This window comes from Geotrypetes seraphini, chromosome 1 (assembly GCF_902459505.1).
Source record: "Geotrypetes seraphini chromosome 1, aGeoSer1.1, whole genome shotgun sequence".
NCBI lineage: Eukaryota > Metazoa > Chordata > Amphibia > Gymnophiona > Dermophiidae > Geotrypetes > Geotrypetes seraphini.
The window spans coordinates 75,008,079-75,022,121 of NC_047084.1; the positions used below are offsets into that span (position 1 = coordinate 75,008,079).

The 14,043-nt window shown below is 41.5% G+C and overlaps 1 protein-coding gene across 7 annotated transcripts in view; it reads left to right on the forward strand.

The window, feature by feature from the left end:
- The window catches only part of PDZD2 (PDZ domain containing 2), a 487,038-nt gene that overhangs the window by 306,761 nt on the left and 166,234 nt on the right, over nt 1-14,043 (forward strand). For all 7 annotated transcript variants that reach the window (XM_033933443.1, XM_033933453.1, XM_033933424.1 and 4 more), the window contains one exon: nt 1,976-2,087. In XM_033933443.1, the coding sequence (XP_033789334.1) occupies nt 1,976-2,087 (112 nt within the window). The remainder of the gene's footprint in view (nt 1-1,975; nt 2,088-14,043) is intronic.

Genomic DNA, 14,043 nt, shown 5'->3' on the forward strand with positions numbered 1-14,043 from the left:
CCATATGCAGGATTTCTACCTCTGTTGCATCTCTCCCTTCCTTTCCTCCATCCCATCTCCAACAATTCTTCCTCTCTTCTCTCCTCCCCCCTGTGCAGCAGCAATTCATCCCTGCCTCCCATCCCTCTGTGCAACAGCTTTCCATCCCTCATATTCCCCTGTGCAGCACCTCCCAACTTACTCTACACCTACTGTGCAGCTCTAAACTGCTAGTGCCCATATGCTCAAAACTCATCATGCCTTTAATGATCAATGCTAAACCAGTTTTAACCTTTTTAGTGTTAGAGTATTTCAGCTATCGATGCCCAAAATAGCAAATCATAGTCTTTTCTGTGGTTTGTAGCAGCCTTCAATAATCAGAGGGTTGTGTTCATGAGGAACTAGCTAAATTAAAGCTGGAGAAAGCAATGTGCCTGGATGATGTACATCTAAGGGTGCTGAAGGCACTTAGGAAAGTTCCGGTGGCCCTGCTAACTGGCCTTTTCAATGCTTCTCTAAAGTTGAGAGTGGTACTAGAGGACTGGAGAAGGGCAGATGTGGTCCCTCTACACAAAAGTGGAAGTAAGGAAGAAGTAGGGAATTACAGACCAGTAAGTCTGCCTTCTATGGTAAGTAAATTAATGGAAACACTTTTAAAACAGGGAATGGTGAAGTTTCTGGAATCCGGTGGATTACAGGACCAGAGGCAACATGGATTCACTAGAGGTAGGTCTTGTCAAACAAATCTGATCAATTTCTTTGACTGGGTGATCAGAGAATTGGATAGAGGAAGTGCACTAGATGTGGTGTATTTAGATTTTAGCAAAGCCTTTGAAAGTGTTCCAAACAGATGTTTATAAATAGTTTATAAATCTTTCCTTAATTGCTTCTGATAATTTCAGCTATACACAGCTGAAAGCAGTGCAACATACAGAAAGTGAAAGCTCTCACCTTCTCCAGCATCGGACACGCACAAGCTGCACTGCCTCCAACCACTGCTCCAAGCTGCACGTTCTGAAACGTTGCCCACCTCACTGCTGTAATCTCGCACACGCGCTTTCCTGCATCTGCACGTGATTGGACTCCACCTCACAATCGCGTACAGACGCAGGAAAGCGCTTGAATGAGGTTACAGCGACTGCTGGACACTTGTAGAGTGGACAATGAGGGCCTCAAAATAGTACCTGGCAGACCGCAAGTGGCCCATGAGCTGCAGGTTTGAGACCGATGGCATAGAGTAAGTTGTGTTTGAAACATTCTGAACTGTATTTTTTAGATAGTAGAATGTGAAGGTGAACCTTACATAGGGCTCCTTTTACAAAGCCATACTAGTGATTCCCACATGGCAAATGCGACAAAGCCCATTCAATTCCTATCGGCTTCATTGCATTTCCCAAGTGGCAATTGCTAATATGGCTGTGTAAAAGGAGTCCATAAAGATTTATTTTTGTTGAAACACAAAAACCCTAGAATAGTATGCATCTTAATTTAATCCAGGTGTGTTTAAGTATTCGAACAATAGGAGTCCTGAATATGTACTTCCCTTTGTTTATAATGATACTCATGGACTGCAGTGAGTTGTGACCAGCCTCAGCAGCCCCCAGTTAGACCTGTCTCCACATTGAGGATATAGTAAGAGGGCTACAATAAGAATCATTCAAAAATTTGATCAGATGTTAATTTTTGAGACCATGCGAGTTATTTCTTCAGCTATCAAAAATATGTGTAATATTTATTATAATATATGTCTAGAAATCATTTCAATCTTTTTTTTTTTTTTGTAGCAGAAATATTTGACTGAATATCAGCATACAATATTTTGTAATAATGTCTCCTGGGTTTCTTACAGAGGGTTGAACGTCAGAGTTTCAGGAAACATACTTAGGAAGGCTTTTGGGCCAAGCATACAGAAGCAAATTTGGGTTGAAATTACTTCCACATTACAAATGAAAGCTTTTCATTAAGAGTTTTTTTTTAAAAATTCTTTTGTATTTAGGTGACAGAAAAAGATAAGTATCAAGACATATGCTGTGGAGAAGGTACTAAAGGACACTGCAGAAGTCCAACTCTTGGAAATAGTTTTATGAAATACAGGAGTCGGTCCCAAGGTAAGGAGCTTTATGACATGGATGTGAAAAATCCATTTTCTAGAGAAACTACGTTAAGTATAAAAGTTAATCAAAAGGAACAGCTTTGGATTTATTCACAAGATCCTTGTAGCTTGACTTTGGTTGAAAATCTAGGATTATGTAATGGTTACATTTACCCTTGCATCTTATTTGGTGGATCAATGACACTCAGGGCAGGATTAATTCGTTGAGGGCCCCTAAGCACACTAGTACACTGGGCCCCCTGCCCCGCCCACCCCACCATACGCCCAGGCGGAAACAGGAAACTGCGTCAGAGGGAAGCTTTGGGTAAGCAGCACCACTTGCAAAATTACAGTTACCGTTGCCTTTCTTACCCGTGTTGCTCGCTTGTCTTACTTTCCGTCGATGGGGGGGAGGGGTGCCGATCGGGCTGGGGCCCACATTGCCGATCGATGCTGGAGGGGCCAATCGCCGTTTGGAAAAAAGAATGTTGATGCCTTCCTTCATCAGGCCCCCCTGACCATTTCGGGCCCTAGGCACTTGCCTACTTGGCCTATTGGTTAATCCTGCCCTGATGACACTAAACTGTTAAGTTAATGGAAAGAATAAATCTCCTGGGAAGGAATGCTTTAATACATCTTTGGTTTAATGTAAATATCCCTTAATAGTAAGAATTTGTTTGATGAGTCTCATGAGAGCCATTGTGTTACTGTCTTCATTCACTCTCTTAGGAAAAAAGCCAATTGCTCTAGATGTTTTGTTTTTAATTTAGTTCATGTCTTTTCAGGTAGTAGCTCAGGGCAAGTTAACATTAAGGGAATGGGATTTGATATACCACTTGGACAAGGATGGGACCTGGGCTTGATGGACCTTCGGTCTGTTCCAGTATGGCAATTCTTATGTTCTTATTTTTCCCCATCTGTTCCAATGGGCTCACAGTCTATCTAATGTATCTGGGACAGTGGAAAATTAAGTGACTTGCCCAGGGTCACATGGAGCAGCATGGGGTTTGTACCCACAATCTCAGAGTGCTGAGGCTGTAGCTCTAACCACTATGCCACACTCTCCTCCTAGTTAATATCAGAGATGCTAGGTTACCCAATTCCAGACTGAAGATTTTGGGTTAGTCCTGGATTTCTGAGCTCCTCATTCTGTTGCATTAAAACTACACAATTGCAGGATCTACAGGGTAAGGAAGAGGTACTGTGGGTTAATCTGAAATGAGGGAATGGGAAGTGTATTTATGTTAGTGTGATATACAGGCCTCCTTCACAGACGGAAGTGGACAGATATTTAATAGAAGACATTCAAAATATAGCAGTAAAAGGGGAAGTACTACTAATAGGTGATTTTAATATGCCAGATGTTAATTGGTTTATCCCTATTATGGGGTTTCCAAGAAGTTGGGAGATCCTGGATTCTCTACAAGGAGAACTGTTCCAGCAGTTGCTAATGGAACCCACGTAGGACTGGAATTAGTGCTTACAAATGGGGAAAGTGATGCCCGATTCGCCAATTTGAATCAATTCACTATCTAAAAACATCGGACTCACCAATTCAGTGAGTCCTGACTCCTGACATACCTCTGGGCATCCTAAAGTAGTAGCAGTAGTGGCAGTGATGGACATGAAAGAGACAGCATGATGAAGAGGCTTCTCCTGGCTTGCTCCACCAGGGCCTTCCTTCTGCTGTGATCACTGATGATGCGGCAGAGGGAAGTCTTGGTGGGCAAGCTGCGAAAAGCCTTTTCACTGTGTTGCCTCTGCCAAGCCGGTCACTGCCACTGCTACTTTAGGAGGCCAGAAGCAGGGTGTAGGGTCAGTCAGGAGGTGCTGTACAGGGGAATAGGAGGGATGGAAAGCTGCTGCACAGGGGGTAGAGGAAGAATTGTTGGAAATGGGATGGAGGAAAGGAAGGGAGAGATACAACAGAGGTAGAAAGGGATAAGAGGGAGATATCCTGCATATGGTGGAGGGGAAGGAGACATGCATGGAGAAGAGAGAGGGGAAGAAATGCCAGATTTTATAGATATTATAAATTTTATAGATCTGGCATTGCAAAAATCTATTCTTGGACACTAACAAATAAACTAAAACTAAACACTTCCAAAATCAAACTACTATGGTTCCATAACACATGACAGACAGCTCCCACTATCTTACCAATATCATCAGGAGCAACTCTAAGCATAGACAAAACTGCTAAGGTCCTTGGAATCATACTAGATTCCACCCTCTCTTTTTTATTATTATTTATTTATAATTTCAAAAAAAGCATCAAACATCTTGAATAGAAAGTTAGATTAAGATAATAATAGTTTTTAAATTAAAACTGATAATTAAATCAAAAATGATAATTAAGAATTACAAGAAAATTAAACATCACTTACGGCCTCTTTTACAAAGCCACGCGTCAACAGCCCCGAAGCCCTTTAAATCTCTATGGGCTTCAGGGCTGTTAGCGTAGCCACTAGTGCAGCTTTGTAAAAGAGGCCGTTAATCTATCTCAAGTCCTCTATATTAAGATTAAAAATTAAAGTAAGAGTGAATTTTTAAGAAACATAAAAATGAGTAATTATGAAGAAACAGTAGGCTGTGCTGGAAGTGAGTCCATTTCTATTCTTAGAGGTTGTTGGAATTTGTTCTTGACCTAGGTGTTTTAGTGAAACAAAGCTGAATAACTGTGATGGGTCTAAGAAGACATATTTTATAGACTGATATCTTATGATGCATTTGCATGGATATCTAAGGAAAAAAATTCCTCCAATTGAGGTTACAGCAGGTTTAAGAATCAAGAACTGACGCCTCCTTCTTTGTGTTTCCTTAGAAACATCAGGAAAAACCTGTATTTTATGTCCCAGAAACTGTTTAGATTTATTTTTGAAATATAATTTCATAATCCACTCTTTATCTGGTAGCAATGCTACCGTTAATGAGTGTCGCTGGGGTAGCAATACTCGTATCGGAGGCTTCTAACAAATTAGTGATGTCTAATGGTTGCTCTTATTGCTCTTCCACTCCATTCTGCTACTCTTGTTTTTTAGGCAATAGTATACCCGAACAAAAGGAAGTATCGATTGTTCTGGAACCTATAAAATTTCCAGAAAATACCTTTTTAACATTTCCATTATAGTAACCATAGGAATTTTTGGAAAGTTCAATAGACGTAAATTGTTGACTTGGTTCTGGTTGTCCAAATTTTCCAATTTTTTTCTTAAATCAGTATTGTCTTTAATCAACGCTTCTTGTATATTTTTAATTGATGTTAAATCTGTTGCCCTTTTCAGAGTTTCATTTTTAATTTTTGTCACGTCTTGTTTCAATAAGAAAATTTCCTCATTTTGTTCATTCACTTTTTCCCCCAAATCATTTAACTGAGGAGTAATTGATTTTCCTAAATTAGCAACAAGGTCCCATAAGGCATCCAATGTAACCTCAGGAGGTTTGTCTATTAGGGAAAAAGATCCAAATGCAACATTTGAATTCTCAGTCTCTGGCTTTGCCTCACTTGAACCTTGGCCCGTCTCCATAGCTTACATTCCCGCTTCAGGCAACTTCCCGAGACTCGGGAAGAATCTGACAGCAAGCCCTCTGATCTACTGGCCTCCTGCGTTGTGAGCACTGCCTCTTTGGACATGCTCAGTTCAAGCGGTGAGCTTGTTCTCTGAGGCGGTGGAGGCAGGACTCTAGTGTCGGGGCTCAGAGTGGCATCTAACCCTAGGATTTCCTCCATGGCGTCGCTTTGCATCAGGGCTTCCAGCGGGCAAATCCCCAGCAGATTGAACACACTCTGAAGGCGCCTCAGGATCTCGTCGATAGTACCGAGAGAGGGGGTTTCTGGGCGTCGAGAGGCTCCACCGGCACTCTTCACCCTTCTTTTTGGCATGGTAAGGTATTAAGCAGGAACTTTCTGTGGCATCTAACCAGCTAACAGGTTGCTGCGGCCATCTTGGATCTAGATTCCACCCTCTATTATGATCTCTAGGTCTCCAACCTATGGAAAAATACCTTCTGTAGCCTGAAAAAAATAAGATTGATCAAACCCTACTGATCAGACCCTAGTTCTACAACCACCACTTTGCCATCCTGGTTCAAATGCTGGTCTTATCACAGCAGGACTACTGTAACTCACTCTACACTGGCTTGAGCTTCTCACTAATGTGCAAATTTCAAATTATACAGAACACAGCAGTTAGACTGATTTTTAATCTAAAAAAAATATGTTGCCATATCAGATTACGTATTTTTACAAACTTCACTGACTACTAATAAACACACAAATAGTATTCAACCTATCATGAATAATGTTTTATTCACTTCATGCCAACACCTCAGTCAATAATCTACCTCTTTTCCATATCCTTTTTCTCATCTTCCAGAATCCATGAAACAATTGATCATCCCGTCCTCCAAAGGAGTAAAATACAAGCAAATATTTAACTCCTTATTCACATACATAACCACCAGAACCTGGAATGGCCTACCTACATATCAGAAAAGAGGTGAATTACCTCAGATTTGGGGAAAAAATGAAAACATTCCTATTCTACAGAACCCTACAACCAGCAATATAACCTCTCCATTAACCCAAGAAAAAACATTAATTCAAAAGTCTCAACCTCGGCATTCAACCACTTAATGACTATATCTAGCACATTAATATTGTAAACTCACTCCACTGACTCTGTATTCACTTGTACAACTTTTAAGGTGCAATTTCAAGTCATTCCCCATGTACTGTATGGATCTCTTCGCTTGTAAATTGTCTTGAACCTGTACTGGAAAAGTATGATACAGACATTCAGATTAGATTACATAACTATGCATGAGGCAAGTCTCTTTCAATTGAGAGGAAGCTCTAGAATGAGGGGGCATAGGATGAAGGTGAAAGGGGATAGGTTCAGAAGTAATCTCCAAAAATACTTTTTAATGGAAAGAGTGGTGAAAGCTTGGAACAGCCTTATGGTGAATGTGGTGGAGAAGAAGAGTATATCTGAATTCAAGATAGCTTGGGACAAGTATGTTGGATCTCTAAGGGAGAGGAGGGGATAGTAGATTGCATGGTTAGGCAGACTAGAAAGGCCATTTGGTCTTTATCTGCCTTCATTTTTCTCTATGTTTGTATGTATACTGATTTTAATGGGCAGGATAATAATAATAAAGCTTTATTTATATCCCGTCATACCTGTTCAGTTCAAGACGGTATACAATAGTGGAAAAGTACAAAGTAGAAGATGAACCTATTTGGTTCTAGACAGTATACAATAATGGATACAGTAGTGGATGGTTACAGAGTGGAAATGTGGGATAATTAACAATATAAGTAAAGTAAGGAGGTAGGGGGATGGGGACAGAGAGGTAGAAAGTACAGTAGTACAAAACCTAACTGCTTTGAGATGTAAGTTCAAAAGCAAGACTGTCACAAATTCTTCAGCCTAGAAATTGGTAAATTGGCACCTCTGTAATGTCCTGTCCCTGGAGTGCTTATAATCTAAGTTTGTACCTGAGGTGATGGAGGGTTAAGCGACTTGCCCTAGATCTCAAGGAGCAGCACTGGGATATCAACCTGGCACTAAACAATACCTCTCTGTGTACTCTCTCAATTTTTTAAGTAGAGACCATTGATGACTGTTCCTTCATCTAACTTATCTTCAACACTCTACTTAAAAAATTGAAAGAGAGTACACAGAGAGGTATTGTTTAGTGTATTTTGATTGGTCTCTCTGCATCCTACATATTATTTTTAATTTATAATATCAACCTGGCACTCCAGGTTCTTCACCTGCAGCTGTTCTATTAGACTACTCCTCCTCTCTAACTTAGTATTACATCACATGAAAACTTAACAAATATTTATCAATAGATAAATCTCATAGAGCTGTACAGTCCCATAGGCTATTAATATTATTTTGGTTTTGAAATATTTTAGTTATTACAGGATCGCAAAAATGACTAATAAATGAGTAATGCACTAAAAACAGTTGTTAAGACCTTGCAAGTTGCTGTGGGCCGATTTCTAAATGGCGATCGATGTTGAAACAGTTTTCCATGCAAATTAGTTTTGCAGAGGTCTGCCAAAATCCAATCCAATTGCTCATTTAGAAACCTCTGGCTCACACATGCGCAGAGCCGTTTTGGGGAAGCCTGAACAGCTCATCTTCAGGGAAAACCCTAAAGCAGCCTCCTGCCACTCAGCTGTTTGGGGTTTTTTCTTTTTTTCAATGATATAGATGTGAGTGTGTTACACATGCACAATATCTGCCCCATAAAAAAAGGTGAGTGGAGCTGCTCCCCCCTCCCCCATGATGGTCCCCCCGGAAGAACAATAAAGAGAGGCAGGAGGGATGTTCACTCCCTCCGGTCACTGTGAACCCCCCAGCTGAGTTGAACCAGCCCCTCCTGCCAGAACTCCTCCCCCCCCTCGTATTTTAATAAAAATCTGTAGGAGGGATGCTCATTCCCTCTTGCCACCGGATGCTCCCCTGGATGTGCCCCCCCCACCCCAATGCCTTGGGCGTCTTAGCCAATCAGGGCCTTAGGCTCCTCCCAATGTATCCCAGGATGCATAGGGCAAGGGACCTAAGGCCCAGATTAGCTCAGACGCTTAAGGCCCCTCCCAGGGGGCATCTGAGCCAATCAAGGCCTTAAGCCCCCTACCTGGTGCATCCTGGGATATATTCTACTCTTCACTCAGGGCTCCTTTTACGAAGGTGCACTAATGTTTTTAGCATGCGCTACAATGCCCCGCGCGCTAACCCCGCGCTACACGGAAAATACTAACGCCAGATCTATGGAGGCATTAGCGTCTAGCATGCGCGGCATTGTAATGCGTACTAAGCGTGCGCTAAAACCGCTAGCACACCTTTGTAAAAGGAGCCCTCAATGTGTAATAAAACTCTGGAATTTGTTGACAGAGAATGTGGTGAAAGCAGTTAGCTTAGCAGGATTTTAAAAAGGTTTGGATAACTTCCTAAAAGAGAAGTCCATAAGCCATTATTAATATGGACTTGGGGAAATCCACTGCTTATTCCTAGGATAAGCAGCATAAAATCTGTTTTATACTTTGGTATCTTTCCAAGTACTTGTGACCTGAATTGGCCACTGTTGGAAACAGGATACTTGGCTTGATGGACTTCCAGTCTGTCCCAGTGTGGAAACTCTTATGTTCTTAATTAAATTTGCAGATGATATGAAACTATTCATACTTGTCAAAACACATGCAATGCAGACTGTGAAAAATTGCAGGAAGACCTTAGAAAATTGGAAGACTGGGCATCCAAATGCAGTCGAAATTTAATGTGAACAAATGCAAAGTGATAGACATCAGAAAGAATAATTCAAATCATAGTTAGCTGATACAAGGCCCACCTTAGGAATCAGCACTCAAGAAAAAGATCTCGGTCTCATTGTAGACTCTGCACTGAAATCTTCTGCCCACTGTGTGGTGGCAGTCAAAAAAGAAATCAGGATGCTAGGAATTATTAGGAAAGGGATAGTAATTAAGACTTCATGGTGTGACCTCACCTTGAGTATTGCATTCAGTTCTGGTCACTATCTCAAAAAAGATATAGTGGAATTAGAAAAGGTTCAAAGAAGAGCAACCAAAATGAAAAAGAGGCTAAAGTTAGAGATTTTCAGCTTTGAAAAGAGATGGCTATGGGGGAATATGATTGAGATCTACAAAATCCTGAATGGTGTAGAATGGGTGAAAGTGAATTGATTTTTCACTCTTTCAAAAGGAAGAGAAACCAGGGAACACTCAATGAAATTACATGGAAATACTTTTAAAACAAATAGGAGGAATTATTTTTATGCTGAAAGTAAAATTAAGGTTGGGCACGTGGGTAGGATAGTGTAGGTAAGCCTGATCCCTCAGAACATAATTTACAACCTACTCCTGGCAAGGTTGAATCCAATAGATCTTCAGCTTTAGGATTTCTGCCCATGGTCTGTACTCCTAGTGAGGAATGCTGGCAGAGGTCTCTGTGGAGTTCCTGCTAGCCAAGAAGTAGCAGCCCCCCCCCCCCCAGGTTTACATTACAGAGCCAAAGACAGACCTTAGGGCTTGCTGTATTCTCTCAGCCTCTTGCTAAGGAATGTTAACCAAAGAGAGAGAGAGACAAACAGCAGGCAAAGTCCAAGACAGCAGTAGTCAGTACATTTCCTGGAGAGAAGGAGGCAGACAGCCATAAACCCAGCAATATGAGTTCAGGTCCAGGAGAGGAGTAGGTGAAAGACCCATGGTTGGCCATGCGCAAGGAGATGGTGGAGGGCAGAAAATGTGGGTCATGCAGGAGCCAGTGGCTTAGTACAGTGGCTGGCTCCCTTTGTCCAGCATGTGACAGCAGTGGCCCAAACTCAGCTCTGAGTTTCAGTTTAAACCCCTAAGTCACTGCATCCAAATCTTTGCTGCTTCCAATGGCTACTGAGCTCCTTACTTTGACAAAAGTTATGGCACAGAGAAGTAGTGGTACAGAGGAAAGTGGTGTACAGCAGTTTTAGGGGGTCCCATGGGGCTCTCTCTTGCTAAAGAGACACCCACATGTTATGGTCCCCAGGACACTCCTAGGGGGTCCTAGGGTCCAAAATGATCACCCTGATCACATCGCAAATTTTGTCCGGTAGTTGGTAGTGGAGCAGCTAGGCCATACCAGGAGTTTTCTTTTCCCGATGTGTGAGACAGGTTGCTTTCCCACCATAAGTGATACAGATAGAAAAGGGACAGTTCCACATTCAGGGCACCAGTTCTGCCCTTGTCCCTCCAGGAGGAGACACCAGACACAATGTGGGACTGCAAGGAGGAAACATATGGAGGGAGGGGGGGGGGTTTCCATGCAATTAGCTTCCGACCTAGAGTCCCTAGACCTGTTTCTGGAGGAGGAAGGGGACTCCTTAGTGCCCAGGCTATTCCAGAAAGAGGTGGTGGGTCATCTGATACTCTATAAACCTCTGTTTTGCAGATCTCAATCCCTACCCTGTAAGAACCAATTGAAGGGGAGCACCTTTATGGCCATGGTGTTCCCCCATTCTTCTTCTTTCAAGACAGGCCATCTAGGACACCCTTCCGTGTTCATAACCTAGGTGTATTGGAGACAGTGCCTCCCAGCAGGAGTGGGGCCAAGGACATTATTCCGTCTATTTTGTTGTACCAAAGAACATAAGAATAGCCTTACTGGGTCAGACCAATTGTTCATCAAACCTAGTAGCCCATTCTCACGGTGGCTAATCTGGGTTCCTAGTACCTGGCCAAAACCCAAATAGTAGCAACATTCCATGTTACCGATCCAGGGTAAGCAGTGGCTTCCCTCAAGTCTTTCTCAACAACAAACAGCAGCAAAAAAAGGTCTGCTGGACCTTCAAAGTAACTAACTTCTGTATCAAGCACTGGACTACCAATCATATACCATATAAATAATATAATTGGTATTATTTATATGGTATATGATTGGTAGTCCAGTGCTTGAGACAGAAGTTAGTTACTTTGAAGGTCCATCAGACCTTTTTTTGCTGCTGTTTATGGTTTCTATTTAGTATCGTGTGCAGCTTTTTGCTTAGTAGAGTTAGTTTTTCTCAACAACAGACAATGGACTTTTCATTTCTTAAAACAGCTATGCTATCCGCTCTTACCACAACTTCTGGCAATGCATTCCAGAGCTTAAATATTCTCTGAGTGAAAAAAACTTTCCTCCTATTGTTTTTAAAAGTATTTCCCTGTAACTTCATTGAATGTCCCCTAGTCTTTGTAATTTTTGACGGAGTGAAAAATTGATCCACTTGTACCTGTTCTACTCCACTCAGGGCTTTGTGGACTTCAATCATATCTCCCCTAAGCCCATCTCTTTTCCAAGCTGAAGAGCCCTAAACTTTTTAGTCTTTCCTCATCTAAACTTTTTAGTCTTTCCTCATATGAGAAAAGTTCCATCCCCTTTATCATCTTGGTCGCTCTTCATTGAACCTTTTCTAGCGCTGCTATATCATAAGAACATAAGAATAGCCTTACTGGGTCAGACCAATGGTCCATCAAGCCCAGTAGCCTGTTCTCACGATGGCCAATCCAGGTCACTAGTACCTGGCCAAAACCCAAGGAGTAGCAATATTCTATGCTACCGATCCAGGGCAAGCAGTGGCTAACCCCCATGTCTTTCTCAATAACAAGACTATGTTGCCTTAGTGAGAGAAAATACTGCTTGCAGGAAGCACACTTAATTCTTCCAGCATTGCTGGAATCTTTTCTATTATAGATTTCCTGAAGTGAATAATATCTGTCTGAGTTGAGGTAATCACATAGACAGGGCCATAAATTGAAGCTGCGAAGGTTGCATTTTCATTGTAGGCTGCGGGCAATAATAGTAACAACAGATTTTGCCTTTTTGTTGAAGTAATCCCACTGCTTTATCAGGGAAATGAAAATATGAAGTGAATAGAACAGATAACAGCTTCAGAAAGCCTGAAAGGTCTGTAGAACATACCATACTGGAGAGAGAGACCACAGTATGCATTAAAAATACTGTACTCTGAAGAGGGACTTGGACTTGTATTCATATGTTTTCATAGCTACCAAAATGTATCATGGTGTTTTCTTTTAAATATATTTTTAGTTACAATATCCTTTAATATAATGGTACTGTAGTTTTGTGTTAATATATTTTTTAGTATGTATTTCAAAAATTTGCAAAATATACAACGAACTTGAACTTCAGAGGGGGCAAATAGATTGTATAGATCCATGGTGAGACCCCATCTGGAATACTGTGTATAATTCTGGAGGCCGCATTACCGCAAAGATGTGCTGAGACTTGAGTCAGTCCAGCGAATGGCCACCCGGATGGTCTCGGGACTCAAGGATTTCCCGTATGAGGAACGGCTGAAAAAATTGCAGCTATACTCACTCGAGGAACGCAGAGAGAGGGGAGACATGATCGAGATGTTCAAATATCTCACGGGCCATATCGAGGTGGAAGAGGATATCTTCTTTTTCAAAGGCCCCACGGCAACAAGAGGGCATCCGTGGAAATCAGGGGCGGGAAACTACACGGTGACACCAGGAAATACTTCTTCACCGAAAGGGTGGTTAATCGCTGGAATAATCTTCCACTACAGGTAATTGAGGCCAGCAGCGTGCCTGATTTTAAGACAAAATGGGATCATCAGTGGGATCTCTTCATAGAGAAAGGTAGGGGAGGGTTATTGGGGTGGGCAGACTTGATGGGCCGTGGCCCTTATCTGCCGTCTGTTTCTATGTTTCTATGTAATCACATTTTAAGTTTTAGAAATAATCATGAAAAGTTCATTACTAAATCCTGTTCTCCAAGAAATAAACCTGTTGTTGCATAAATGATCATGTCATTCTCCGAAGAAAGGTCGGCATATATTATCACATGTGGGTGATATTTAGACATTTTATGATGTTCTGATTCAGTTCATCATATTACCATGGAGAAAGGCAATTGTAACATCGTTAACAGTTTAGATGATATTTTTAGACATGCTTTGCATAGGCGAAAGAATTTGAATCTTTGTCAGTATGCCACCAATCTTAATTGAGCATATGTAACAGATGGTCAAAGATAGGGTTACTGCATTTTTCTCCGGGAAACCCTAGACACATGACCCTGTTCTTTTTTTTAAATTTATTTATTTATAACTTTTCATTATTACATATCAAGTAAAACACTTGTACAGAAAGTGAGGTAGTAGGAATACAACTTCATAAAGTGTAAAACACATTACACCTTAATATAATTATAAAAGAAACTAGTATTTTAGCCCGTTACATTAACGGGTGCTAGAATATATGTCTGTCTTTCTTTATTTCTGTCTCTCTCTCCCTCCCGCTGTCTTTCTTTCTGTCTGTCTCTCTCCCTGGCCCCCTTTGTCTGTCTGTCTTTCTGTGTCTCTCCCTGCCCCTCTGTCTATGCAGCAGCATTTCTCTCCCCCTACTTCCCTGTGCAGCAGCCACAGCAGCATTTCCTCCC